The sequence below is a fragment of the Aspergillus viridinutans genome (genome assembly GCF_018404265.1).
Source record: "Aspergillus viridinutans IFM 47045 DNA, scaffold_8, whole genome shotgun sequence".
NCBI classification, from domain to species: domain Eukaryota; kingdom Fungi; phylum Ascomycota; class Eurotiomycetes; order Eurotiales; family Aspergillaceae; genus Aspergillus; species Aspergillus viridinutans.
Genome location: NW_025091224.1, coordinates 952104 through 978684, shown reverse-complemented (window position 1 = coordinate 978684; position 26581 = coordinate 952104). Strand labels below are relative to the sequence as shown.

The window sequence follows — 26581 nt, the reverse complement described above, 5'->3', positions numbered from 1 at the left end:
TTTTATGATTCGATTCATGTCTTGTACAGATGACCTCGGACTCCCTTCCGACAAAGTCTCGGTTTGAGATCCCGCGCTACATTCCAGAGTCCAGACAGTCAAGCCACTAAGAAGTTCCCTCATTCTTACAGGTCGATTTCCATCTATGTTCTAGGTAGTTCTTTTCTATATCACATGAACTATCAAGGAATTTCCTTTAGATGTCTAGCTCCGTTGATCATTGCTTGTGCACACGCTCCTCTCACGCCCTCCTTCTCCACGGTCAACAGACCCTGTATTGTACAACCCCGTGGGGAAGAGATACTTTCTCTTAGGATAGCTGGATGCACCCCTTCTCGCAACAAACCAGCCATTCCGATCAAGTTCTGTGCTGCCATTTCCAACGCGTCCGCTCTTCGGATTCCCTCCGCAACGCAGCCATCCAGAATGCCATCCAACGGAACAGTCAGAACAGCAATGGAGGAACCCACAAGCATTGTGCCGATATCAAACAAATCTGGCGCCAGGAATTTCACCTTTCCAATCTGTTCGAAAATCCAGGTCAAGGTGTCGGTCAGGTCAAGCGAAAGACTATTGTTGATCTCGATGATCGTCATCGACTGACGCAGACGAGCTGCAACATTGGGCATTGCTCTCACAATGATCGCCTTCGATTCGACTGCGTCTGCGGGCGAATCGCCATATATATACTTCTCAATAGCTTCAGGTGTTTTTCCCGCCATGATGCTGATCACCAATTTCCCTGCTAGGGCCTCCCGCACACTAGGCTCACTCAGAACTTCCTCAGCCAGATAAGGTTTGCAGGCAAGCAGGACAATATCCGCCCCTTGCATGGCGAGATGATTTTGCGAATGTCTAATGTCAACACGACATTCATCCTCTCTGAATTCATCGCAGAGTCTGTGGGCAGATGCAGCGCTCTTCGTGCTCACAATAAAACGTGAGATCTTTGCTGATGCACTACCATTGGTATCTGTCGTCGGACGGGTCGCGTCAAGGAGGCCGCTCAGGATAGCTGAACCCATATTTCCTTTCAAATGGTCAGTTCCACAGACGCACAATCAAGGGGGGCCTCCTATAGGTACCGCAACCAATGAACGCAAGTGTACGTTCTGATGCCATTTTGTTAGATTATTTCGATAGTGATGAGCCCACAGTGTGTGTCTTTGGAAGAATTGGATGAAATTGACGAAGTATGAGTAACGAGATCTAGAAGCAGAGATCATGGGGAAAGGATTGCGGTTTCGGCTTCGGGAAGAGAACCCGAAAATTTGGACACGCAGTGAACCTGCTTATCACTTGCTCTTTGGTGAGGATTTGCCTCTCCAGTACTTCGTCCCTCTATATGCAGCTTGAAAAGGTGGTTAAGGACTTGTCTGTACATATTGTCTTGTACATCATCGGGGCCAGTCCCTGTATGGCACGTGACTGACTGAGTCACTGGCAAACGGCGAACAGTCAACGCATTCTGTCTGCTTCGTCACGGATTGTGGATAGCGCGCTCGAGTCACAATCAAGAAGAACGGATAGTCGATGTTGGTGGCCTGGCTTTGCCGGTAATTTGAATCAAACAAAAAGCAAAATGCGAAACAAAAAGTGAAGGCTGGCCCGAGCCGCGGATCGAACGCGGGACCTCTCGCAGATATGCTTGGGTTTATCCCTAAGCGAGAATCATACCACTAGACCACCCGGGCCTCCGATGTTGTTTATGCAGGCAGTTTAATTAGATATAGAAGACGAAATGAAACCTACTAAGAGAAAAAGTTGGATTCTTCCCGTATAGAGGATCTATACACAAACAGCCAGGAGTTCTAATGCAGTTCCAAGTTTATGCATATTGCTTAATACTAAAGTCGTTGCAACTATCTTAGTGACCAGAACAAACTGCTTGTGATATTGGTGGGCATATTAGTTACCAGCATTATACCTACTCCTGGTGATGGCAATATATATCCTCGAATGGAGCTATCCTCTGGACAAAGTATGACACTTGAATAATGTTCACATATCAGCTTGTAAAGGAAAGCCCTAGTGGTGCACTTCAAGGTGATATGCCTCAGGCATCGCAGCAGAAAGGTCTACTAGACAATTGTGTACACAGACTCCTCTGCGCGAAGCTATCCGACAGGAAAAAAGGTGCCCATAGCGATGGCGGGTCTATGCTCAGGCTGTGGTATAGAGTCTGCTATTAACAAGCAAATAGAATGGCCAAGATATTGATTACTGAGACAAGATTGAAAACGGGTGAATTTATCCCTAATTGTGAAGAAGTGTTGAAAGCTATCTACGCTATTGAACCATAAGTTAAAAGGCCTAGTGTAAGTTGGAGAGGAGAATGGCATTACTCCCTCGGATCGGAACGAACAGTCACGTCATCTAAGAAGCATCATCCAACATCAAGAAACTTGTGCTTTCCAGAACTCGAGAATCACAACAACCCGAGCTGGAGATTGTGTATAGAGACGCGCATTGCGCGGAGTTGGCGAATCGCCGAGGACAATTTGCTAGAATGGTTGATCAAATGTCCGTCGCAGACTGAAACAGTTGCGGGTGATTGAACCGATTTCCCTCGAGACCTAACTGGTCGGGGTCTCGACATATGGTCGAGAGTCAAGACGGCCGGCGCAGAACGAAGTCGCAGCATACCGGCTGCTTGTAGAGATTGGATGCGGATATATTCACCACCGGGCCATTCTTAGGAGATCTTAGGACGCTTGGCATTCGGAAAGCCCGAACCTGCTCGCAAACGCTTGCGCTCCATCGCTTCCATCTCCTCCTTCATGATGCGCTCTTGCTCGGTCATCTTCTTAGGTTGTTCCAACACCGGCCCTTTCTTTCCTGCTAGAGGGTTCTTCTTTGCCACGGCTGCGAAAATATTCTTCGGCTTATTATTGTTAAGGGACATGGAGAGCTTCGGCGCCGCCGCTTGTGGTGCAGCCTCTACCAGAGCCGCGGGAGACTCAACCGCGCTTGTGTCTGGTGTCGCTGAAGAGGACCCCTTATCTTTCTGCTCTGGCGACTGCGTCCCTGGCGTCACCGATTTCGACTCTCCATTCGTTTTCGACCCAAACCCGATATTGAGCTTCACCTTCTCACCCTCCTTGCGCTGCAGAGTTCGTGCTTCAGGATCGATCTCATCCTGGTTCTCCGCATTCCGTCGAGCCCGTTCGATCTGTTCCTGAATCTGCTGCTGCTCCCGCTCCTCGTCTCCCCTGTCCTGCCGCTCTTTCTTGAGGATCGCCTCCCGCCGTCGCATCGTTTCCGGACTCCGATCGATGTAGGAAACAAACAGACCCTTCTCGGTTTCCTCGACACGGCAAATACCCTCTCGACCGAGGTGGGCCGCAAACTGGGTAAGACTCTTCCATTTGGTGGCGTTCATATGAATGTGCTTTATCGACGTCAGTGATCTGCCGCCATAATCCAAACTTTACCGCTCGACTCACCTCCTTATCAGCAATAACCTGCTGATAGAACTGATTAACGTGGACTTTCTTCTCGCCGTGCGTAGTCTTGAGCGTATTGACAAAGTTGTTCATGAACTCTCTGCTGAATTCCTCGATATGTTTCTTGGGATCTTCGCCGATGAGCAGCATCTGTCGTACATGGCTTTCGCTCTGTACATGACTGAAGGAATGAAAGTCAGTATACACTAGCCAAAAAGCATCACAGGTAATAAAGAAACTCACCACTTGAATCCGTTTTCATCGCGCATCTGGCGCTGGCAAGCCTGGCAGTACCATCGCAATCTGCCTAAGCCTTTCTGTTATCAGTTAGAAGCTTGATACTTTTCGGAATTGTAGGACAGGAATGAGAGAACATACGGATTTGATCTTGTTGCTGATCGCTTTGGTGCTTCCAGCCTCGGCACGAGGCATATTGAAGGCAAGAAATGTAAACGGTGTGAGAACGAATAAACCAGGTTTAGTACAGGTTTCAGGGTGCAAGCGATTTCATTCGAACCTTCTTCCGAATCTTGGAACTGAAAGAGATATGAAGGGAGATGAAGAGAGCTTGGTTGGCGGTAGAGAGATGTGGCGGGTGACCGGGTTCTCTGTGGCTAAGACATGGTCACGTGATAATGTGCAAAGGCCGTAAGAAGATTTGGGTCTTGTTATTAAGAGGGACGAATAAGTACGATATTTGACAGCAAAAGCTCGGTTTGCCCTCGACGGCGCATATCTCCTGGCTGAGAGAGTATATTGAACGCTATTAACTGAGGACCAGACTCCAGCTATCCTACCCGCATCCAGACAGAATTGCTTTTCTAGAAGAACTGACGCCCACCGTGTAAAGTACAATTGTTGAAAGGCAAGAAGGAGAAAATCACAAATCATAGTATATGTAGAGGGCAACGAGTCCAAAATCGATTAAAAGGGTACCCTCGTGGAACCAAAGTGGAACACCTCGTTGCCGAACTCCTTGAATCATGGCGGGACATGGGCAAAACAAAACGACATTGCGATACAATCACATCATATATTCATGGATCGCCGACGGCCCGTTCTCGTTATACTCCACGCGGCTCATGAAGCCTTTGCTTAATCCTTGGTCAAGGACGAAGACAACCTTGGATGCGACTTGAGCACCCAAAAACACCGCCTCCTCCATGCCATGGCCACCGATGGACGGGCCGCTGGGCCTGCCAGCAGCACCAGTGCCCATGCCCAAGCCCCCAGCGCCACTGGCACCTGGTGCGTTGGTGTTGCTTTGTTCTTTCCACTCAGGGAAATATTCAGGAGGCTTCACGGTCTTCACAGAGGTGGGAGTCTGTGAATGGCCGGTAGACCGATGGTGCAAAGCCGCGTTAGGGTCGAGGGATGGTGTCCCAGGAGGCATGTTGCCTACCGCGGGGTTTCCGGAGTGGGTTGCAGCAATGAGCAGAGGATTGACGCCGTGGCCGGCGGGATGATGCATGATACCGGGCTGACCAGAAGGAGTGGGTGTATTGGTTCCTCCGGTAGGCGTTGGGGTGGAGAAATTCGACGGAATTTCAGATGTGAAAATCGTACCTGACGGCGAGAGGATAAACTTCTGTGTGATTGCTCCAAGCAAAGCCTGTGTGAAACCTGTTTGATAATATCAGTGTATATGTCGAAGAGAGATACCCGTGGAGGCCACTAACCTTTGACCTTGCTGCCATTTCCTACGACAATCAATGAATCCCAAAGCTCGCTCCGCTTGGTTGCATCGGGAACGGCGAGAATGGTATGATGTATTTGAGTGGCAATGTCCTCTAGGATTCCACTTGAGAGACGCTCCCCGACGTGTTCTTTGGGGGTTGCTGCTAAGAAGCGCTCGATGCCAACCTCGATGTCTCGCTTTTGACGGATGAATCGTCCAGAACCTTCAGTCGTCTGCTGGTCAGAGTCGAGGCGTACGAATTCCTCAAACTGGAATGAAGCTTTCTCTTTCTTGGAATTCGGCAGACGAACAGGTTTCGCAGCCTGATCCGCTCCACCCTTCTTTGAGGAAGTCTTCTCGGCTTTTTCTTTCTCCCTCTTTGCTAGAAACTCGCTCGTGTTCCCAGTAACGATGGCCGCAACATCCAGGACCCCTTCATCTTCTTCGCCTTCTGCGTTGTTCCCTTCAGCTCCGGTCTGAGTGTTGTTGCCCGGGCCACGAGGGACGGATCCATTCACACCGAGACCGTCCTGTGCACCTGTCGAGGCCGATACAGCTGGGTTGACGCCTTGTTGTGCGGTCTCCGCGGTGCCAGGCAACGGTGTTCCCGGCGGTAAGATCTCTGTGATATTGCTTCTCTTCAATTGCTCGCACATCTCCCTTGTGAAGCCCTTGGGTCCCAGTAGTTCCAGAAGCCTTTCGGTCATGTAATCTCCACCGCAGCCTTCCAGGGCGATACCTCTTCCGTGTTCATTGACCATGAAATCGGTCACTGCGGTGACATCGACCTTCCCTTTCCCAACATCGACAACCGTTGCGGTAGACGTTCCGTATCCATAGCAGACTGCCAGCGCAGAATCCATCAGGCAAAACGCTGGTGTCTTGAATTTCTCGAAAACAAACTGAGTGATCGCCTCGCGATCACGAGCAGACCAGACTGGCTCAGCAATGAGCATGATCGGTGTGTGGAAAGGCGGGCTAAGTGTGTTGTAAACGTGTGTTAAGAGGGCGAAAAAGACGGGCCAGTCGACAACCCGTCCGTTTTCGATAGGATAAATCGCGCCTTCATCTGATGTGACATCCTCCTCATAGAAGATCTCCTGGGTAGTCTCCTGCGCCGTTTCGCCATTGCTTTCTTGTGCCTCTCCATTCTCCGGCTGGCCTCGAGTTTCCGCGGTTTGTGGTTTCTCATCCGTCGCAGTATTCGGTGCACCCTCGGGCGCAGAGGTTTCCGTATCTTTCATCTCCACGTCCTCCTTGGGCGCGTCGGCGCCATTACTAGGTTTGACATCGCGTCGCTTTTCGTGAATCTTATATGGTTCATATTCGCCCTTCTTTTCACCAGGGAACATGCGCGTGGGGAAGCGAAATCGTGCAGGAGTAAAGGACTCCGGAAGGCCGAGCTGGGCCAGGGTCACTTGCGAACCTGGCGCAATTATCTAGAAGGGACGGGGGGTTAGTGGGTTGCTGCCTTGTGGCCATAAGGCAAGTGAATGTTGCGAGGTGGGGTAAGTGAGGTTTACCAGAATGTGTTCATCCTTAAAGGGCGGCATCCTGGGCAATCCAGCGTGATGGAGCTTAGGATTTTGGGGGATCTGTCGCAGTGAAGCCGACCGCGCTGTTGGAGCTTCTGCGATGGTCTCAACCAGGTTGGGCGGTCAGCCACTTTCGGTTAGGCGCCACCCACCTCGATCATATACAATCTAGCAGTATGAGGCCTTCGTCAATTGATTTATTGATTTTGAAGTAATTAGCTCACGGTCATGCTGTCAGATGCATGTCTCTATTGTCATGCGTTATGCTTCAATCGATAAAAAGGGTTCGACTGCACCGAGTGCGGTGTCCTTGATTTTGGGAAACTAGACATCTACGAAGTAGTATATATTGAGCTTACAGTTTATCATCCTCGCCTGTCGGGGCATATTTCATCTTTCCAGAATCTCTCCCGTCTCGTTTATAAATTGTTCAGTACTTAGAGACGCAAGAAACGCTGAAACTTGAAGAGCAGGACCACATCAACCCTCGCAACTTTCGGGTTACGATGAACAAATAGGCATCCTTCATGCGAAACTAATAAAGAGCACAAGAAACTGAAGTAAGTCACAAAGAGAATGTCCATATAATAGGGATGAAACCACAGACAACGCTAGCGCAGACATCTAAGCATTTCCCGAGTCAGACCCTGAATAACCACCTAAACTCCGAACCTATTTTCTCCCCTCAAAGCATGTACGTGTCATTAGTAAAAAAATGGAACCCAAAGCACAAAGAACTCCGAGACGCGTGAGTCTATTTGATCGACAAGTCTGGAACAACAAGCACGGTATCGAGAAGCTCATTCCGGAGCAGCATTGTATTTTTCTGTGGCCGAGCGAAACAACTCTTGCTGCTGTCGTAACAGTTCCTCCTCGGTCAGGCCGCTTTGTTCCATCTTGCTTTGCTTCTTCTCTCGCGACTATTCATTCGTTAGCAAAAGCTGTCTTTCCGAGCGACTGTTGCAGGATACAAACCTTCAGTTGCTCCTTATGTTCCTCTGCGACGGCAAGGACGTCGGGAATATAGTCACCAAATCCAAGGTCACGCAGAGCCCGCTCCACATGTTCACAAGCGATTGTTTTCTTTGCTTCCTTCTCGCTAATATCGTTGGCCTCAGAGGAGATCAAAGTAATGAATTCGACGCAGCATTCCATGAGCAAATCTCGAGCATCCTTGGAGAATGTTTGACCGGACGAGGGTGGTAGGATCTCTGTAATGATCTTTTGGACCGTCGCTGCGGGGAACAAAGTAAGCTTTATGTAGGCCTGCACAGGGCGCAAGAGTATTAAAGACTGTGAAGCGATAATCGCTCCAAATGCGACAAAGGGATATACTCAACGCGAGTTTCTGTCACATACCTTTGGGAAGCGATAAGTCATCATTCGCTATATATGAGTTGAAGTGTCAGCCGGGCTGTCAAGGAATGGGTGAAAAGAAGGTACATACAGCCGAACTCTCTATCAGACATGGTAGATGAGCAATAAATCGTCTCAGACAAAAGCGCAGTTCATATGTCGCAAAGTTTCGCGGACTTCGAAGGTTATATCTTGTGATAGCAAGTCCGCGTGGGGCAAATGCTCTTAGTCTTGATAAATAGTCGATGAAATCCCACTACGCGTGGAGCTACTCGAGGAATAAAGAATAGGGGCAGAAACACACCGCCTTCAGTCTTTATCTGCAAGCAATTTTTTTTCCCTGCAGCAACCTTTTTCACTCTCACCACACAACAACAAGCGAGACAAAACGTCTCCAAGGTCTTCGATGACCAGATCTTAAAAAGTTGCTTTTTACTCACACCATAGAGCAAGTAGCTCTAACTGTCGAAGGTATGTTAGCTACATTATCAAAGATCCTTGCAATACTACATGATGAACCTTGTTGTCGCCCCTATCATACCACTCTGTGGTGACGAACACTGTCCAAGCCAAACGGACCAACTGATATCTCTCCTCTTCTTTCACTATTGCATTTAAAGTCTTAAAGATTTTATATCTTTTGCTAATAGCTTGAAGTATTTTAGGCTGTAGCTGGTTGACTTGACTTCATGCGAAGCTGAACTGTGGTTCCATTAGCCAAAACTCTTCATTCAGATGTTGGACGTTGACGTGTTAAGGGCTGGTCTGAATGTCTTCGCATACATGGATTGCGTAAACTTATAGGTATGGGTGCTCCTTTTCTCTCCGTCTTCTCTCCAATTTATATGATGAGTACCCTACATTCCATGCTAAGTATGAAGGTGCTCTGCATCTAATGCTTCTAAAATGTATTGCTTTTCATCTTTCGACTGATTATATTTACAATTTCATGCCGTTTATTTCTATCTGCTCGTTGGTTGCGACATGTACTGACGGTCACATATATAGGCCGAATATTTATGCTTGGAAGTCTTTCAGAGCTTCGTCATTCCATCTATTTAGTCGTTAGTTAGCTTTTAGCATGAATGAACAGATGACTTACGAGAGGAATTTTCCGCTGAGCGAAGCTGGAGCGCTGAGGACCAGCTTTGCCATCACGTGGCCGGGCTGCTCGGGTTTGAGGAGCTTTCCGTCCTTGTGCGCAGTTGTAAATTTGGAATGCATTTGAGGCTCAAGATTCGTAGCATGGTCTTCTCTCAACTCACGCTGCATCTCAGTGTCCACCATTCCGGGCCGGATAGAGATGGTGGTAACGTCGGGTTCTTCTTCGCCTAAAGACAAGGCGAGATGATTCATCGCAGCCTTTGTTGCTCCATAAAGAGCCCAGCCTCGGTAGGCGGACACCGCAGCTCCAGAGGAAGTGAAGATAATCTTTCCCTTGGCCTCGCGAAGCGCTGGTAGACCAGCTTTGATCTATTTTAGAAGTCAATTAGTTCTTTTGCATTCGAACACCAACATCCAGCAACGGCCTTGTCTTACAAACGCGACGAAGCTGATAAAATTCACGTCAAATCCGAGCTTCCACTGTTCGGGGTCTGCTTTGTCGATTTTGCCGACTTGACCGAGTATTCCATGGTTGAGGACCAATCCATCAAGACGGCCAAATGACTTGATAGCCAGGTCGACTGCCTTCTGGCCGAGAGAGAAATCCGCCAGATCGCCGTTGAGCACCTCGACCTGCTTGTTGTACTGTTCCTTGAGCTTCTGGAGAGGTTCGACGCTGCGAGCGATCACGACGACATTGTGCGACTGTGGCGCGGTAAGAAGGTACTTTGCAATGGCGAGTCCGATACCTGAGAGAATTGTGGAATGCGAGTTAGTACATGTGTATTTGAGGGGATGCTCGATGGAAGTACCTCTCGAGGCGCCGGTGACAATGATGGTTTTGCCCGACATCTCTGTCTCCAAGATTATTGACAAAAGAAAGCGACAAATAAAAGCGAGGAAAGCGAGCTTAGAAGACTAGAAGCCCGGAGATTTTATATTGGACTTTCTGGTCACTGAAGAAGAATGAGCAAGGACCAATTGAGTTATCGGGTAAACGAAGAAAAAAAGCTGCCAGCAGCAGTGATGTAATTTCAGTGAGGGGAACGCGGGGTCGTCGGCGAAGATGCCGCAGAATAATAATGCCATCGATACCTCTGTATATGAATAGATTTTCTCAATTGCCCAGATAAAACCTTCCCGTTTACAGGTATCATGAAGTCCTTGGCCCGAATTTAAAGTATAAAGTCTAGTCTTTTTCTTCTTGTTGGTGAAGTGCATGTCCGAAGCCATCTTTATTTACTGCAGACTCGGAGAACCGGTATCTGTATGTTCACAGTGACAAGAACCGCTGGAAGCTACGCCGTTGATTCTCGACTTCACGGCTTGGATAGGGAGGTATGCAATTCTAAAGCTTCATCCACATAAGCACGGATCAAGTGTCCAACATTATTCAAAGGCTGTGGCTCCACGTGTCAGGTCCTGTTGTAGTTCTACCACGGCTATAGACAGCACCCCAAACTTTCGCCTGTCATTTCCCACTCAAGTCCATCGAGAAAACAGTCTTGAAAAAAACAAGAGGATGCACTTTGCTATATAATGTAAGTAAAAAGTATGTTCTAAGGCTATTGCTCTACGGATCACTGATGACGCATAGGAGCATAGCGGCGTAATCGACCTAGGACAACCCGTAGACTACGGAACGGCAGTATGTCCACTGTGATTCTTGGAGGAGGCATCATCGGATCTTCAATTGCCTACTACTTGTCTGAAAATGGATCGTCTGACGAGATCCATATTGTTGAGGCATCGTCTCAGTTGTTCAGTGCTGCATCCGGATATGCTGCAGGCTTCCTAGCCAAGGACTGGTTTGCGCCAGCTCTTGCACCCCTGGGAGCTCTCTCTTTCAATCTGCATCAGTCGTTGGCGGCTAAGCATGGGGGGGCGCAGAAATGGGGATATATGAAAGGCACAGCACTGAGCCTGGACCTTTCCAAGAAGAATAAGAAAGAAGGTGCTCCTGGAGATGACTGGCTGAGTGCAGGAACAAGTCGAGCAGAAGCAGCTGCCAGCTCCAGCAGTCCTATTCATGCTGAGGTACCCGGCTGGTTGACGAAGCAGAAGAAAGGCGTCCTTGAGAAGATTAGCGATGATGACACTGTTGCTCAAGTGTTAGTAGTGATTATTGCGAACTCTGCCGCATGGCGAACTGACGGCGTTTAGAGACCCATTGAGATTGTCAAGATTTCTTTTGGAGAGTTCTTTGTCCCGCGGTGTCAAGTTGCACAACCCGGCTAAGGCCACATGCGTCATCACAGATCAAGTCAGTGGAGCTATCACCGAGATCAAAATCATCAATTTGGATACTCAAACGGAGTGCAAACTTCAGTGCACAAATATCATCATTTGTGCTGGACCCTGGACGCCGCAAGTGTATCATGATCTGTTCCCTTCGTCTCGTCTTACAATTCCAATCACCTCGTTGGCTGGATACTCCCTTGTCGTTCGTTCTCCCAGATACACGCTCCAAGACGAGAGGGTAACAAATGCCGGCCGCAGTCATGCCGTGTTTACGACACACACTGATTCAAGCGGTTTCTGTCCTGAGATTTTCTCTCGGCGGAGAGATCTACATAGCCGGTTTGAATGACACACATATCCCTCTTCCAGCTCAGCCGGAGGACTCATGCAAATTAATGGAACAGAATGAGATGGAACGATTGAAAAAGGCGGCGGTTCGTCTGATGGGAGGACTAGCCGAAGGCAATGTGGAATCAACAGACGACGTTGCCAATCAAAATGACTTGGAGATACTGCGTGAGGGCCTATGCTTCCGACCCGTCTCCGCGCATGGAATTCCCTTTGTCACTCGAGTTGACGATCATTTGCTAGGCGGGCTCAAAATTGGGCCTAGAAACAGATGTGAGAATGGTAGAACAAGGGGAGGAGTTTTCATTGCATCAGGTCATGGTCCGTGGGGAATCGCATTGTCACTGGGAACTGGGAAAGTGATTGCGCAAATGGTGGAGGGAGTTGAGCCTGAAGTAGATGTGAGTGGGCTTGCAGTAGTGTGAGTCGTCTTGAAATAGAACAGAAGAACAAGACCAGACTTGAGATGATAAATGTATCTAATTTACCGCATACTATAACAATTGCCCCGACGATTGAGTGAAAGCGCATGGGCAAAGGGGAGATTATGTAATATAAGATGCATGAATGGCTAGTTATGCACACGGAACATTCTTGTTCCGGTAATTGTGGCCTGAGGCCAGAAACTTCCAACAAGAGTTAGTCAGCATCTCCGCCACGCGATCGAGCTCTCCAGAATCTTCAAGCTATGGGAAGGGACATATAGCCTCATCTCCTGCGCTAGCACTATCTTACCATCTCTTTCCCTCTCTTTACCTACTGTCACTTTCCTTCGTCGTGTCCCCTGACAGTGGTTTTTTCGCCTCCGCATCGTTCCTCCTCCTTCAAGTGACCCAGGTTCATTCTACTGTCGACGGATCACCATGGCCAACTATCTCGCCTCCATTTTCGGTACAGAACAGGACAAGGTCAATTGCTCCTTTTACTACAAGATTGGCGCCTGCAGACACGGCGACAGATGCTCCCGCAAGCATGTCAAGCCATCATACTCCCAGACGATCCTGATGCCCAACATGTATCAGAACCCAGCCTACGACCCGAAGAGCAAGATGAACCCCAGCCAGCTGCAAAACCACTTCGATGCGTTCTATGAGGATGTGTGGTGCGAGATGTGCAAGTACGGCGAGTTGGAGGAATTGGTTGTCTGCGACAACAACAATGACCGTAAGTGCTATGTTGCGAATCAAGATATCAAGAGAACTATCGCTAACTGAGTCTATCATGCAGATCTCATCGGCAACGTCTACGCACGATTCAAATACGAAGAAGACGCACAAGCCGCGTGCGATGCGCTCAATTCGCGCTGGTACGCAGCACGACCGATATATTGCGAGCTATCACCCGTGACAGATTTCCGAGAAGCGTGCTGCCGGTTAAATAGTGGCGAAGGATGCGTACGAGGCGGATTCTGCAATTTCATTCACCGGAAGGATCCCAGTCCCGAGCTCGACCGTGAGCTTCGCTTGAGCACCAAGAAGTGGCTCAAAGAACGAGGCCGGGACCCGAGAAGTGCTAGCCGTAGTCCTAGTCCGGAGCCTACCAGGCGGAGATTTTAGGGACATTTCTTCTATGATTTCGTTTCCATATTCGGCGTTGGGGAGATTGTGACATCTGTCATCTGTACCTTCTTGTTCGCTTAGCATGATATCAAAGCTAGCTCATTCCAATTAGTAGCTACCATGATCATATTCATACCTCCTTTAAGCCACCATTAGTGACCTTTTGAGTAGTGATAGCCAGAAGTCCGTAGGGCGCAAGTAAAAAGGCTCATATATGCGATGCTTGATGTGATCTCCGTAAATTGTCCGTCTCGGTCTTGGCATCCGATAACGCGGGTCGCGTTGGATCGCGTCGCAATGACTTTCCCCGCAAAAGAAACCGAAGATCTAAGATTTGTACTCAAACTTAACGATAGATTGGCCTCTCGACTTAGCGGAGGGCAATTGTCGCAAACGACATAATGGCAAATAATGCTGGGGCGAATGGCTACAACGATAGTAACCGCGCCTTTCTCCAAGCGTTCATGGCCCGGTCGACCATGACGTTTGAGGAAGCCAGACCTGTTCTAGCAGCGATCTTTTCGGCGCACGGTATGAAGTCATATACGAGAGAGCACGGGGGACTTGCTAATCCGTGCATGATGATAGAGGGCCAACCTGTCTCCCCGGACGATGTATCGCAAGAAGATCTCGACTCCTATATCGAAGCTGCCAACGCCGCAATTTCTCCGTTCGACCTGGAAATTAGGAGCACGCTACGCCAGTTACAGATCGATCAGCAAGGAGACGGAAGTACGCAAGCTGAACGAGTATATGCTCTTGTGAATACCACTAGTGATCCCCTCATGCAATTAGCCACCACCTACTCGGCAGACGAGATTGCCTTCATCAAGCGTGTTCTTGACGCGATTTTCGATACTTACAATACACGACGATCTGAGGCCATGGTAGTCAGTGGTATACAGGCCATGCAGCTCGCTAAGGCTTCTTCGGATTCAAATCGACGGGAGTCTCAGGGCGCCACACAGCGAAATCAGGGAGGAGCAGCGCAGTCTTTGACCATGTCGCAGGCGGAGACGGTCTTAAAGCAGCTTGTGGAGGAAGGATGGCTTGAGAAGAGCCGGAAGGGATTCTACAGTTTGAGTCCGCGGGGGCTGATGGAGCTGCGTGGCTGGCTTATTGCTACGTACAATGAGAACGACGAAGGGCGGAGAGTGGATAAGATCAAGTTCTGCGCAGCATGCAAGGATATTATCACGGTGGTGAGTCTGCAGACTACGCTTTTTGTCGGTAGTATGGCAACTGACGTTCCGCAAGGGTCAACGTTGCGGCAACCGTGACTGCTCGGGCCGGCTCCATGATATGTGCACTCGCAATTTCTTCCGTATGCGGCAGGCTGAACAGTGTCCCGTATGCAAGGCTCCTTGGCCCGGTGACAAATTCGTTGGCGAGAGAGCCATTACGACCACGGATGCATACATGCAAGGCCGAAGAAGAAGTACTAACACCCGGCGCGAAAGTGGTGTCGCCACCAGCACACAGGTCGCAAGCCAGGTTACCAATCAAGACAATGAGAGTGACTGAGAACGTCATACGCTGAGAAAGCTCAAGTTCGAAGATCCGGATCAGCGCTGTGCAACTTTCGATATCCGGACTGAAAGAGCGCAGGATACGGCACGCCGAGGGCTTGCGTGGCTAGCGTCCATGAGCTGCTGTAGACCTTGTCTGCAGCTTAACGACTCCAGTACCTCGACGGAGTACAGGGAGAAAACCATTGTCCCACAGATCGTCTTTCGAGATTTGAGCGAACTTTCACTACCTCAGCCGGAGAAGCCCCCCTTCCTCGGAGCGGGTTACAATGAGCATTGAGTAGCTAGAGAGGACGTCCATTTCCGCAAGACTATATGGGCTTGTCAATTGGGCGTAACAAGGTTGTGCTGCCGGTCCATTGCTTAACCGAAGCTTGACTAAAGCTCACCTTCACGGGGCTAAGCTACCCGATTGAGCTCTCTTCAAGGGATCAATAGGCGGACGATCGGGTGGAAACCCCGCTACGATACCCAGTATCATTCTCAATAAGAGTGCTTTTTGGCAAGCGTCTTCTACATATAGTTGAATCTCTTTTGCCCAACAAGGAAATCTCCAATTATCCTACTTAGGACCCATCGATGAAAGTTGAGAACGGCGAGATATGGATTCCCTCTGCCTGAGTCGGCATTTCATCTCATTCTAGGTGAATACAAGACGGATATCATTCCCAGACGTAGTTTGATCTCAGTCATGTTTCCTAGCAAATATGAAAGAAACAACGACCGATGTCATTCACAATGCTGGCTTGACGGCGTATATCTGAAAGGAGCCTGGAGACTGGGTTAGCCACGACGGGAGGCCTCATGGAGTACAACTCACCAGCCCATTCATTACAGTCATAGTCCCGAATGTTGTCATTGTTCTGAACGCCGGAGCAGGACATGCCACAACAGGCAGGCTTCTCTTGCGGCATATCTTTGTAGACGTTAAGGTCTGCCTTAGTGTCCACAATCGTTATGTCTGCGGACAGCATCAGTATCTTCCGGTCAGTGGCAAGTGGATTGGTTGAGGTACCGCCAAACCCGGCGTCCTTCAGATATGCATCGTACTCCTGGGCCTGACTGGCACCAGCGATGCAGCCAACATACAGCGCCAAGTCGTTCGCGATCTCGGGCGGAAGCTCCCTCCGAGCAAGGATGTCACTGATCGCAACTCGACCTCCAGGTTTCAAAAGCCGGAACATCTCTTGAAAGACAAGGCTCTTCTGCTCTTTTGGCACGAGATTGACGACACAGTTGCTGATGATGCAGTCGGCTGTCGAATCCTCGAGTGGGATAGCAGTGATGAATCCCTCGACAAAGGAAGCGTTGGTGATGCCTGCTTTTTCGACGTTTTGGTGGGCGAGAGCCAGCATTTTCTGGTTGATTGGAAGTAAGTCTCTCGTCGGAAGCGTACAACCCGCTCTATAGAAGTGAATACTCACTTTGGTCATGTCAACTCCGATAGCCTTTCCCTTCGGACCGACTTTGCGGGCAGCGAGAATGACATCGATGCCGCCGCCACTTCCTAGATCGATTACAGTCTCACCCTATTTTCTGACAGTCAGACTTGCGCAGACGACTGTCCAGCCATACATACTTCTCTTAGGCTTGCCAAGGCCAAAGGATTGCCACAGCTGACTCCAAGGTTCGCATTCTCGGGAAGGGATCTCAGATCCTCTGGGTCGTAGCCAAACGCCTTCGCAACGCTGGTCTGATAACCCTCAGACCTGTCCGTGGAGCCGCGCTCAGCTAATCCTCCATAATAGTCTTGCACCGCTTGAATGGTTTCTGTAGACTGCATGGTGCCTTTTTGGTGATGAAGAGACAGGTCTTTCGGTCGTAATGTGGTCAACATTGACAGACTCGGAGCTTGTTGGCGATTTATACCTGCTGAGCAACCCCGCATCTTGGAATCCTACCCTCACGAAGTGGCAATCACCCTTGCTACACCGTACAGTCGATGCTCGTCCTTCGGCTTTCGGTCGATCTTGGACAGCCTTATACGACGGAAATATGTTGCAGCTGCCTGTGCGACTCTCATTGGTTGGTCATCTTCGAGGTGCACAGGTTGTACGATTACCGTCCAATGAGATCCAGCCTGTGACATCTTCCTGCATGCCAGAGAGGCGAGACGATATCATCTGATATTGAAGGGACTATCGAATCAAATCTCGAAACGTTCGAGGATGCACGAGCTACGCTCGACCGCGAGGCATACGTTGATTTATGCTGCAATCGTGGCGCGGGTAAAACCCACGAAGAGGGACACAGTTCGAGGCTGAGTTCAACCGAGGACACCTATTTTGAATGTGGAGCTGCCGGTGATCTCAGCTTTCGGTTCCTTGGGAGATTTGGAGATGATCGTTTTTAATATGTGGACATCGAAGTAAAATCCAGGCGGTCACCCCGATGAACCCTTCTTCTGATTTGAGAGCTATGCCGAGTTGGAACGGTTTATCTTGCGTTGAGAAGTCATTCGAGGGATCAGCAGACAAGGCAGTGTCTTTGTTTCTAGACTGCTTGACCGCTACCACTCTATCTGTACATCCGACATCATTGCAGAGTCCAGTAGCGTCTCTGACACGAGTTCCTCATCGACCTGTGCAAAGCGACGTTCAAGCACACTTGTATCATGGGCAAGAGGTCGAGGCCGCAATTTGCCAGTTTTGAGTCCTAAGCGGTGCCGTCGACACCTGCGGATTTCGAGCAGTCGACCATCACGGCCAACAAGCTCGGTTCCTGCTGCTCGCACCAGATGTAGCATTGCTTCCATAGGCTTCATTTGGCCGTATTTGGTCTTCCATCTCAATTCTACTGCCAGTCGGGGTTGGGATTTGCACTGTCCTGATGAGCATTGAAACAACAACTGGAGGAAGATGTAAGAATACCATACCCCGGAGAGCAATTCATACTCATCAACGTGGCGCAGCTCCCAAAGCAGAGTGCAGAGATAAGTTCGCCAGTCAAAGGTAAAATAACTACTTCTGATGGTATGCCGCAAACGAAGGTCGATGGGAATTAAATCGGTCACTCCTTTTTCAATCTCAAAGGTGATGTAAGGATGATATCCTTGCTCATCGAATTCGTTCAACATTTTCTCAATCAGAATTAATATCTCACGATCTCGCGGATCTGTCCATTTTAATCTTTGACCCTCGAAAACAGCGATGCGCTTTTCGGAATCACGAAAGCCAGAGAAAATATAACACTCATGCAAATCCACATCATACAATCCAGGGACATCCGGCGGAAGCTCTTGCTCGCATTTCACCCAGAGCTCTGAACGCTTGATCCAGTGCTCGAAGTAGAAATCTTCAATCTCTTTCTTGAATATCCTGTTCAGCCCGCGATACTTGACCCACGGCTGCCATCTCGGTTGATCGGGCATCCGAGGTAGAAAATACGCGACTCGCATCCAAAGCTCAGGTGGGAGCCAGAAAGTGTACGTCGATCTGAATTGATTGTGTCCACTCATCGCAGGCGGAGGTACAAAAATCAGAGGGTCCTTGGTCAAACACGGAGAGAGATGGACTGATGCACGAGTTGACACTCTGACAGTGCGGACTGCGGACAACAAGCGTGGTGGTGGGCCATATCACGTGATCCATGCCTAGCTGGCCATGAACAGAGATGATATACAACGATGCATTATGCATATACCAAAAAGTGAGCATTACTAGTTGCTAGGTACAATCGCTCAATAGGTATGTTCTAAAATGTACAATTCACTGGCCAAAATGCAGTACACCACATCATTCTAATTCCGGTCTGTAAGTATTGTTCTTGGGGACTTCCAACTCCCCCATCGCACCATTCGAACGATAAGCACGAGCCATACTGGGAGCTCCTGCTGGGTATTGCCCGACGGGCTGTTGAATCCGACCATTAACTGACTGTCGCCGTGTGCGAAACCACAACCACAGAAATGCCGCCGAGATCGCTAACAACGGAACCCCAAGAGCAATCCCTAATGCGAGTCCTAGAGTTAAAACATTCTTATCCTGCTGCGAATTTCCAGTCGCGGTGGCACTTGTTGCGGAATCGGTCGAGGAGAAAGGAGTCGTAGTTGTCGTCGTCGACTGGGAGGGGGACGACAATGTCGCCACAGCAGAGGACGAGGACGAGGACGAGGTCGAGATGCCATTCTGCGCGAGAGACACATTCCCGTCGACCCAGGTGTACAAACCCAGCTTTGCATCGCAGACGGACGAGGCCCAGCCGCTTGTGCCGCAGGTGAAGACTTGGTTGGTGTTATTCGGACACGCGTACAGGTTTGCCCATTGATAGTCGACTTCTAGAGAAATGAAGCGTATGAGTCAGTAGAGTTTACTTTCGATGGGCATATCTGCCCCAATGCAGCGATCGAATCGTACCCTCGTAGCAAATGCGCGGACAATCTGCAATCGGCCAGGAAAGGTCGGTACATGCGCCGCGGTACGCAATGTTCAGCTTGGAACCATAGCAGAGGTTGTTCGATAGGCAGGCTTCCCCGACTGCGCAACAGACTTTACTATTCGGACATGGCACCCAGTTGGACGGGGTCGCATTGCCATTTGGCCAGTAGCACGTTTCTGCGGCCCTGGCGATGGAGATCAAGGCGGAGAGCCCGAGGAGGAGATTATAGAGGGCCATCGGACCAGCTGGCACAGTGATTGAGTAGCGAAGAAATTCGCATCTTCCTGAGAATACCGCGTGCGGGGAGGACTCTGTTAAAAGAAATGACAAGGGGCCCCAAGAATAGCCAGGAAATTCAGGGATGTTGAAGAGCTGGCCAATATGAGGGGATGTTTTCGCGCCGGATATGGGCGGTGCAGGCGCCGCGGCAATGAAGGGTCCATTTTGGCTTCCTCTGGCCACACGCAGACGGAGGATGGGCAAAAGGCGCATTAGTGCTTCTCTTAGAGTGCATTAGGCTGTCAAGCAATTGTTAGCGTTCAGGATCTATGCCATTTTAGTCCGCTTTTGTTCTGTTTAAGCTTAGTTGCGTTGCTACGGGGTAACTGATTAGAATATAGCCCTCGCCGATCTAGCTTTACATCGCATTTCGACTGTCCAAAGACAACATCGATATCACCGAAAATGGGTTCCTTGTCTGCATTTGTTGATGAGAATTACCTGAAATATACATCGTGAACCTTGATGCGAATGTAACAAACTCTTGTTAAACTGATGATGGGACACTGTGTCTGTGGTATTACTTTCATCAACATTATACCATTTCAACTTTAGTAAACCGCCTGTAGATTTGGTGTATTGAAGCACAATACTTCTCCCCAAAGAAATAATCCTAGACTCATGCCTAGCAACGCAACCGCAAAAGCAAATACAGAAGGTCCGGGAGCAACAGACTGCCAGCCCCCAAGCAAAAGAGGAGACACCAATCCTCCGAAATTCTCCATAAAGGTCAATGCTGTGATCGCCCGAGGCGCATCAGGCATGAACGAAACGAAATGACTCTTGAAGAAAGCCGGCAGGGATAAACCTGCTGCCGCAACTGACACAGCCAGGTACAGTTGGCCAGCACTCCGTATTTGTGTGGTGGCCGCGAGAGCGAGCATCTGTACGACTAGTGCTCCGAGTACTGCAGTGCGGTCTGTGGATCTGTCAGAGCTGGGCCTTAGCCGTTGTAGGCTGGGCACGATAAGCACTTTGAGTAAAAGGTGCACGGCAGCGCATGCGGCGGCGGTGGATACAAGCAGGCCTTTTGGAAGAGAGCCGTAATGCAGCCGGATCGAGGCAAAGACCATAATGGCTGGGAAGAGATGGGCTTGGACGCTGGTGTAGAGCAGCAGGGAGAGCCCATAGGGGATGGCGCGGGGACGGTCGAGGAATGGTCGGAGTGGAGAGAGCAGTACACCGAGCCTTGACAGGATCTTGGAATATGTTCGCATCAGGGGCACAGCTTGCATAGCTGGTACACGGACAGAGATGACCAGATATGCTAGCGCTACGCTGAAGATGGCCAAGGCTGCGGTGAAGCTCGCCGTGTAGCTCTGAAAGACGCTCACCGCAAGGGGACCGACAGCGGTCCCTAGCATATACAGTCCGAGCGAAGTGGAGATAAGCTGCGAGGTGTCTTGACCAGAAGATGGCAATGTCAGAGAAACATAGATAGTGTTGAGGTTAAAATGAAGCAGATTGTCTGACGAAAGCCCCTCGAAAATGCGTCCTGACACTGCGATGGCGACGCTACGAACGAATACTGCTATGGTCAGCCAAAAATCTCGAGACGGTCATGTCATTGACTACCTCCGATGACAAGGCACAATACACTGGTTGCGCGGCACAGAATCCAGATCAACAGACCGGCTCGTAAATGTTTCTGGATGAGTTGCTCCATCGGCCCGAGGATCATAATGGCCACCGCATGGGCGATTCCGCTGGCGATAGCGACCACGGCTGCATAGGCGCTTTGTTCACCATCTTTACAGGCGGTTGGGTCCTCACAAAGGAGATCAGCATAGGCGTAAATGGTAGTGGCAGTGGTGGCTGCCATGCCGAGAGAGGCGAGTAAAGCGAGAGGAAGCGTTCGATAAGCAGCATTCCGGGTGTCCTGAATGGTGTCATGAATCGCTGCGCTCCGTGAAAGCAGAGGCTCAGTCTCGCATTCACTCATATTGAATTACGCTGCTATCGAAATTGAAAATTGGTTGAGAGTCGTGGGTTATCACTGGCGAAAGAGCTTCGGCGGCCGAAATTGTTAGCACGGAGATCGGCCTTGAATGAGCCCACCTTACGATGAAATCAATGCCAATGTCACCGAAACTAAAGGTGCAGGCTGTCTTCTGCATCATTGCATGTTGAAGCTCCTTTTACAACCAGAGAATGCTCTCTGGAGGTACTGGAAATGTCCCAATAGCATGACATAGCAGGACCGCTTGCATCGCTGTGCCGAGCAGAGCCGTCTGCAATCCAAGCCTCACTGCGACCGCGAGTCGAGACTTTGATCCTAGAACATAACCATGTAAAGATCATGTTATAGTATCCTGTCTCGTCTCCATTGCATGGCTGACACTTGGGCCTCAGTCAGCACAGACTCTTCAGGGTTGCAGCAAGATATATAAACCGAGGTAGAGAATGCTTCCAGACAGCACAGACCGACAGTTCGTGAATCCATAGGTACGAAAAACGCACTGGAGGATCCCGAAGACTGAAAGCGTTGAGGGCGAGAAAAAAGAGGCCACTTGACCCAGGCATATTACCATTGCTGTGCTTTGATTTCTGCTTAAAGCTTCCAGGATTTTCATTTCCGCAAGATCACACGATGGTAATGAGGATTCTCTGCAGTCGAATGATGATGATCCAAAGTATACCTTCATTTTGCATACTGCGATGTATTGCTGTCCGTCATTCGATTCTACTAACATTGGAGCTTTGGCTGACCTGAAACGACAACGGTACTATTGGTCCTTCGAATGATATAAAGAGGGGAGATGAAAGTAGCGAATAATGTTTGCGACTTTGTGTTATAAACTTATAATCCCGTGACGCTAAGCCTCGTGCCTCAATACATTGGAGGGGCAGGGCCATTCTTCTCAGCCTCGTTGCGCTAGTGTCATCCACTGTTCACAACTGATCGAATCGCAAGCTTGCGAAGAAAGATGAATCCAATCCCTTCTCGGACTTCAGACACATGGGAGGAAGCCGTTGCAAAATATGTGAAAAGCCTGGATCCTGACAAACAGCGCGAGTTCCAAGCGCCCGCCACTGTCGAGGCATGCTTACAGGTTCTATCCACAAACGGCACGAGGAAAAGAGGCTTCACCCGGATAGCCGAGTTTTTGGGGCCGGTCATTGATCCCCTGAAGCGGCTAGAGGGAACTCTCGATGTGATTGTACAAGTCAACGCTGGGATTGCGTCGCCGATATGGGGTCCGCTTCGCATGGCAATCACGGTAATTTAACTCATCTCGATGATGCGCTCGGTGATGCTTGGAACTAATCGCTAAACCTCCTTAGATTGCCTGTCAACACCTCTCAGCTTTGGAGCGACTTGCGTTTATTGTCGACAAGATTGCACAATCGGTTCAGCGATATCAGGATCTAGCAGCACTGTTTGCTTCCCACGCCGGAGTCCGGGATGCAGTCGGGCGGCTATACTGTGAGCTTCTGCGGCTATGCACCTGCATGGTTAAGTACCAGACACGTCGACTTCGATACATCTTTAATCCCTTTGGAAACGAATTCGCGTCCATCTCGGAGTCGGTGGATTATCGGGCAGCGGAGATAGACCGTGCAGCTCAAGCAGCTCATTTCCTAGAGGCCAAGGAAGTGAGGGAAAAATTGGCCCAAGAGACGCGAGGTTTGTCATGTCTATATACATATTTATCATTCCAATTGCGCATTACCCATTTTTGACCGTGCTCAGAACAAAATCTCCATCGAATCCGATGTTGGTTGTGTCCTTCCACAGTCGAGGATGACTGGCAGCGACATCTTTCCCAGTATTCAGACGGATCCTGTGACTGGGTGCTGCAATCTGATCAATTTCAAAAATGGTTCTCGTCGCCCAGAAACGAGAGGCTGCAGATTGTCGGTCGCCCTGGTAGTGGGAAAAGTACTCTTGCTGCGTTCCTCGTCAAAACCTTGTCGCAGTACGGACGGGTTCTGTATTTCTTCTGTGATAGAAAGAATCCTGAGAAAAAAGACACGGTCTGCATAATGAGAACGCTTTTATCGCAGCTCTTGCAATACGAACCAAGTATGGCTGACCAGATGCTGAGTACTTACCAGCACAATGGACGGGCTGTCCTGGACTCGGTGAGCATGGCTTCTGATTTGTACCGACAGACGATTACCCATCTTGAAGGTTCGAAGTGTTACTTTATTATAATCGATGATGATGATGATGATGCAGATTATTGGCGACAGTCCCTTATCCCAGACGATGACTCCGCGAGCAGAGCTCAAGGAGGAGTCAGTCGCAGACAGGGCTCGAACAAGCGCGCTCAGTATAAATTCTTGTTTACACGAAACAGGGAAGACAGCACCGCGTCCTCTCATCTGCTGCGTTTAGACTCAAGATACATACAGAACCAAGTTCTCTCTTACGTACAAAGACGGATTAAGGGAATCCCGTCCATTGCCAACACCGGACTGGCAGAACAGGTTGCGGACAGAATTTCAAAGCAGGCCGATGGTCTGTGGTTGTACGCACGGCTACTGATGGATGATATTGCGCGGGCCCCCAGCCGCAAAGCTGTCACAGCGTGTCTCTCATCTCTGCCCCTGGGTCTCTCTGAGCTTTATGACCGCATAATACAAGAGAATAATGGCCCACTTTCTGAGTACGAACGAAGATTTGCCCAGTGGTTCTATGTCTGGCTAGATATCAGCGACATTTTACCCGATTTTCTACTTCAAGAAGAAGACCGTCTACCTCTTCAGATCTTGGACATTGTGTTCCAGTATGTTAATGATGGGGAGCCTGTGTTTGACACGCCTGGACTAGCAAAAAGACTGGCCGGCCCTTTGGTGGATGTTCGTCAGACGATTACAGGTTACGAAGTTGCAGCTGTCCACCAGTCCTTCTATCAATATCTTTCGAGGGGGAGCCTTTGGACCAAATCGGACTTATTATTGCAGCCACCACGGGCAAGGAAGCTGTCTCGAGGGGTTGCGGCCGTGTGGTATTTCACCGAGTGCCCAGAATCGCAGCAGCATCTAGACGAGTTAAAAAGTGCTTCTTCAGCTCCGATCAGCTTCTACAAATTTGAATCCCACTTCCCCTTCCATTACGCTCTACTGCAAGCATTGAACTGCACAGAAGTCTGTTCCGATGAAGATGCGTACGACACTGAGTTCTCAGAAGAAGATATGATGGTTCGGCAGCTAACAGAATTCCTGACGTCTGGAAAATGCCTGCGTTGGTTCGAAATAGCAACCATGATTAACTTTTCTGGAAATTTCAGCGAGCTTCTTGACAACGTCCTGGGTGCGCTTGCAGAATTGTGTGATAAACTTTCCAAAGACTGCTGTGAATCTCCAGCATTAGCGGCCTTTAATGAACACCGTGTGGCATTTTTCAAGAATTGGAAATATGTGCTGTTGAAGACAACGCCCTGGGACCCTGATTCCCGGAAGCCTAATATGATAGAGCCATCTGGATTCAGTGAAGACCTGACATGTCAGAAAATGATGGAAATTGCGACGAGATGCAGTGAAGAGACAGACATTTTTTCTCACCAGGATGAGATCTTAGAAAATATGCAGGTCTGTCCACAATGCTTAGAGGCCTTACCGGGTTTGGGGAATGTAAAAAGGCATAGGCTGAGATGCAGGGCGTGTCCACCGAGCCGTCATGAAGCATCGTGAGATTAATATAGCAATGCTTTGAGCAAGAGACGTCATGTTTCCGGTCATAATCTCTCTTGTTGACTCGTCCGCCTGTTGGTTTTACCAAGAGCTACATGCATGGGAGTATGCAACCGCTCTAATGGAAGAATGCTTTGCTTAACTCACCGATTTTCATGATAGCCTCAGATGGATCGACTCCACAAAGATGGATTTTTATTTGTATGTCATGGAGTTTCGGAGTTTCGGGGCGAAAGTGCCCTGTCGGATGATTGCGGGATCGCCCTTGGAGTCTCGATGATCTCCACAGACGACACACTTTCCGTTGATCTCGAGAGCTAAGACTGCTTGGCTTGTTTTGGGCTCGTCTTGATTGTGAGGTCCTGCTACCATTGGCTGAGCCCATAGCTGTCACTCCACATAGCTCCATCGTCGGCTTCCTTGACCATGGAGTGAAGAAGGCTCTCTTGCTCCGCGGATGAATGTTGCTTATCAATATGGAGTTCTGGATATAGCTTCTAGGATTGCAAGTATGGCCTCAGAGTATAAGACAGCGCTGGAAGGGCACCTTGCCTCGCCAACAGCATCATCCACGAGAGCAATCATCTGCATACAGGGCTTCTCTTCTCTCTAAGAGACGCACTTCGATCACAGTCTCAATTCACTTCCAATCGGATCCCACAGCCCTTTCCCCCTCGTCTACTTTGCAATGGCTCCATTTACCCTCTACACTCACGCCGGTAAGCACTTTTCCGATTGACCTGGAGCTCAACCCCAATGGCCGGGTTCCCGCCCTGGTCGACCACGAAAAGAACAACTTCACCGTCTTTGAGAGTGCCGCTATCCTAACATACCTGGCTGAGAAGGTACCTACCCTCATTATCCCCTATTACTCTAAACACCCAGCTAACAACCACCTCAGTACGACCCAAGCGGCAAACTCGCCGGCAGCACCATCGAAGAACGCGCAACGGTCAACCAGTGGCTCGCCTGGCAGGTATCCGGCCTAGGGCCTATCAAGGCCAACTAGTCTGGTTCCTCGCTTTTCACGAGGGCGCCCACGGCGAGAAGCCCAACGGCTCCGTGATTGCGCGCTACCACGCCGAGGTGGAGCGTCTGCGGTGTGTGCTGGAGAAGCATCTTGCCTCCGCGGAGAACGGGTTCGTTGCGCTGGGCCGGCTGACCATCGCGGACTTTGCCATCTTTCCCTGGTTGAAGGGCTCGGTGCTGGCCGGGTCTGCACTCAAGTCCTTTGCGGAGTACCCGACTATTGAGGCTTATACCAAGAGCTGGATGCGCTGCCTGAGGTGCAGGCTGCTTACAAGTAGGCTGTACCTCCTATGCAGTAGTTGAGCTGTGTAGATACCTGTATCTCATTAGTGAATACGAGGCCTCGCTGCTTTTTGCTCATAGTCAAACTTCAAAGAATGCTACATACTCCATTAGCCTCATTATCCCTCACGGACCCGGCAGAGACCTTCGAAGTGCAGGCTTCTTTAGCGTAGAGGGG

General features: G+C 49.6%; 14 protein-coding genes and 1 non-coding gene across 15 annotated transcripts; 5 read left to right on the top strand and 10 right to left on the bottom strand.

Annotated features, from left to right (window-relative positions):
• Positions 1–182: 182 nt before the first annotated feature.
• On the bottom strand, positions 183–1025 carry Aspvir_009393 (pyrroline-5-carboxylate reductase; the record flags this gene model as incomplete). The annotated part of the gene is made up of 1 exon (XM_043272539.1): positions 183–1025. One exon carries the CDS (start codon positions 1023–1025, stop codon positions 183–185), a length of 843 nt encoding a protein of 280 aa, XP_043128474.1.
• A 580-nt stretch (positions 1026–1605) lies between these two features.
• Aspvir_009392 lies at positions 1606–1694 on the bottom strand. The gene has a single exon. It is a non-coding gene; the product is annotated as a tRNA-Pro (tRNA).
• A 1001-nt stretch (positions 1695–2695) lies between these two features.
• Positions 2696–3878, bottom strand: Aspvir_009391 (putative C2H2 finger domain protein (Kin17); the record flags this gene model as incomplete). Its single annotated transcript, XM_043272538.1, has 4 exons — positions 2696–3391; positions 3447–3627; positions 3690–3763; positions 3825–3878. The coding sequence occupies 4 exons, from the start codon at positions 3876–3878 to the stop codon at positions 2696–2698; spliced, it is 1005 nt and encodes a 334-aa protein (XP_043128473.1).
• A 592-nt stretch (positions 3879–4470) lies between these two features.
• On the bottom strand, positions 4471–6677 carry Aspvir_009390 (putative chromatin remodeling complex subunit (Arp9); the record flags this gene model as incomplete). The annotated part of the gene is made up of 3 exons (XM_043272537.1): positions 4471–5069; positions 5126–6563; positions 6648–6677. 3 exons carry the CDS (start codon positions 6675–6677, stop codon positions 4471–4473), a joined length of 2067 nt encoding a protein of 688 aa, XP_043128472.1.
• Positions 6678–7459: 782 nt separating this feature from the next.
• Positions 7460–8128, bottom strand: nctB (negative cofactor 2 transcription regulator complex subunit NCB2; the record flags this gene model as incomplete). Its single annotated transcript, XM_043272536.1, has 4 exons — positions 7460–7579; positions 7635–7894; positions 8019–8045; positions 8107–8128. The coding sequence occupies 4 exons, from the start codon at positions 8126–8128 to the stop codon at positions 7460–7462; spliced, it is 429 nt and encodes a 142-aa protein (XP_043128471.1).
• A 904-nt stretch (positions 8129–9032) lies between these two features.
• On the bottom strand, positions 9033–9971 carry Aspvir_009388 (SDR family oxidoreductase; the record flags this gene model as incomplete). Its single annotated transcript, XM_043272535.1, has 4 exons — positions 9033–9069; positions 9118–9488; positions 9555–9868; positions 9932–9971. The coding sequence occupies 4 exons, from the start codon at positions 9969–9971 to the stop codon at positions 9033–9035; spliced, it is 762 nt and encodes a 253-aa protein (XP_043128470.1).
• A 798-nt stretch (positions 9972–10769) lies between these two features.
• Aspvir_009387 (uncharacterized protein) lies at positions 10770–11282 on the top strand (the record flags this gene model as incomplete). The annotated part of the gene is made up of 1 exon (XM_043272534.1): positions 10770–11282. One exon carries the CDS (start codon positions 10770–10772, stop codon positions 11280–11282), a length of 513 nt encoding a protein of 170 aa, XP_043128469.1.
• A 338-nt stretch (positions 11283–11620) lies between these two features.
• Aspvir_009386 (uncharacterized protein) lies at positions 11621–12133 on the top strand (the record flags this gene model as incomplete). The annotated part of the gene is made up of 1 exon (XM_043272533.1): positions 11621–12133. The coding sequence occupies one exon, from the start codon at positions 11621–11623 to the stop codon at positions 12131–12133; it is 513 nt and encodes a 170-aa protein (XP_043128468.1).
• A 438-nt stretch (positions 12134–12571) lies between these two features.
• Positions 12572–13264, top strand: Aspvir_009385 (zinc finger CCCH domain-containing RNA-binding protein; the record flags this gene model as incomplete). Its single annotated transcript, XM_043272532.1, has 2 exons — positions 12572–12872; positions 12936–13264. The coding sequence occupies 2 exons, from the start codon at positions 12572–12574 to the stop codon at positions 13262–13264; spliced, it is 630 nt and encodes a 209-aa protein (XP_043128467.1).
• A 404-nt stretch (positions 13265–13668) lies between these two features.
• Positions 13669–14791, top strand: Aspvir_009384 (non-structural maintenance of chromosomes element 1 family protein; the record flags this gene model as incomplete). The annotated part of the gene is made up of 3 exons (XM_043272531.1): positions 13669–13798; positions 13856–14469; positions 14525–14791. The coding sequence occupies 3 exons, from the start codon at positions 13669–13671 to the stop codon at positions 14789–14791; spliced, it is 1011 nt and encodes a 336-aa protein (XP_043128466.1).
• Positions 14792–15529: 738 nt separating this feature from the next.
• On the bottom strand, positions 15530–16579 carry Aspvir_009383 (putative ubiE/COQ5 methyltransferase; the record flags this gene model as incomplete). Its single annotated transcript, XM_043272530.1, has 4 exons — positions 15530–15567; positions 15617–16154; positions 16221–16325; positions 16376–16579. The coding sequence occupies 4 exons, from the start codon at positions 16577–16579 to the stop codon at positions 15530–15532; spliced, it is 885 nt and encodes a 294-aa protein (XP_043128465.1).
• Positions 16580–17305: 726 nt separating this feature from the next.
• Positions 17306–18166, bottom strand: Aspvir_009382 (uncharacterized protein; the record flags this gene model as incomplete). Its single annotated transcript, XM_043272529.1, has 1 exon — positions 17306–18166. One exon carries the CDS (start codon positions 18164–18166, stop codon positions 17306–17308), a length of 861 nt encoding a protein of 286 aa, XP_043128464.1.
• Positions 18167–18530: 364 nt separating this feature from the next.
• Positions 18531–19665, bottom strand: Aspvir_009381 (uncharacterized protein; the record flags this gene model as incomplete). The annotated part of the gene is made up of 2 exons (XM_043272528.1): positions 18531–19072; positions 19152–19665. The coding sequence occupies 2 exons, from the start codon at positions 19663–19665 to the stop codon at positions 18531–18533; spliced, it is 1056 nt and encodes a 351-aa protein (XP_043128463.1).
• Positions 19666–20003: 338 nt separating this feature from the next.
• On the bottom strand, positions 20004–21394 carry Aspvir_009380 (uncharacterized protein; the record flags this gene model as incomplete). The annotated part of the gene is made up of 2 exons (XM_043272527.1): positions 20004–20980; positions 21028–21394. The coding sequence occupies 2 exons, from the start codon at positions 21392–21394 to the stop codon at positions 20004–20006; spliced, it is 1344 nt and encodes a 447-aa protein (XP_043128462.1).
• A 985-nt stretch (positions 21395–22379) lies between these two features.
• Positions 22380–26424, top strand: Aspvir_009379 (uncharacterized protein; the record flags this gene model as incomplete). Its single annotated transcript, XM_043272526.1, has 6 exons — positions 22380–22673; positions 22738–23080; positions 23147–24904; positions 25726–25937; positions 25994–26068; positions 26125–26424. The coding sequence occupies 6 exons, from the start codon at positions 22380–22382 to the stop codon at positions 26422–26424; spliced, it is 2982 nt and encodes a 993-aa protein (XP_043128461.1).
• Positions 26425–26581: the final 157 nt, after the last annotated feature.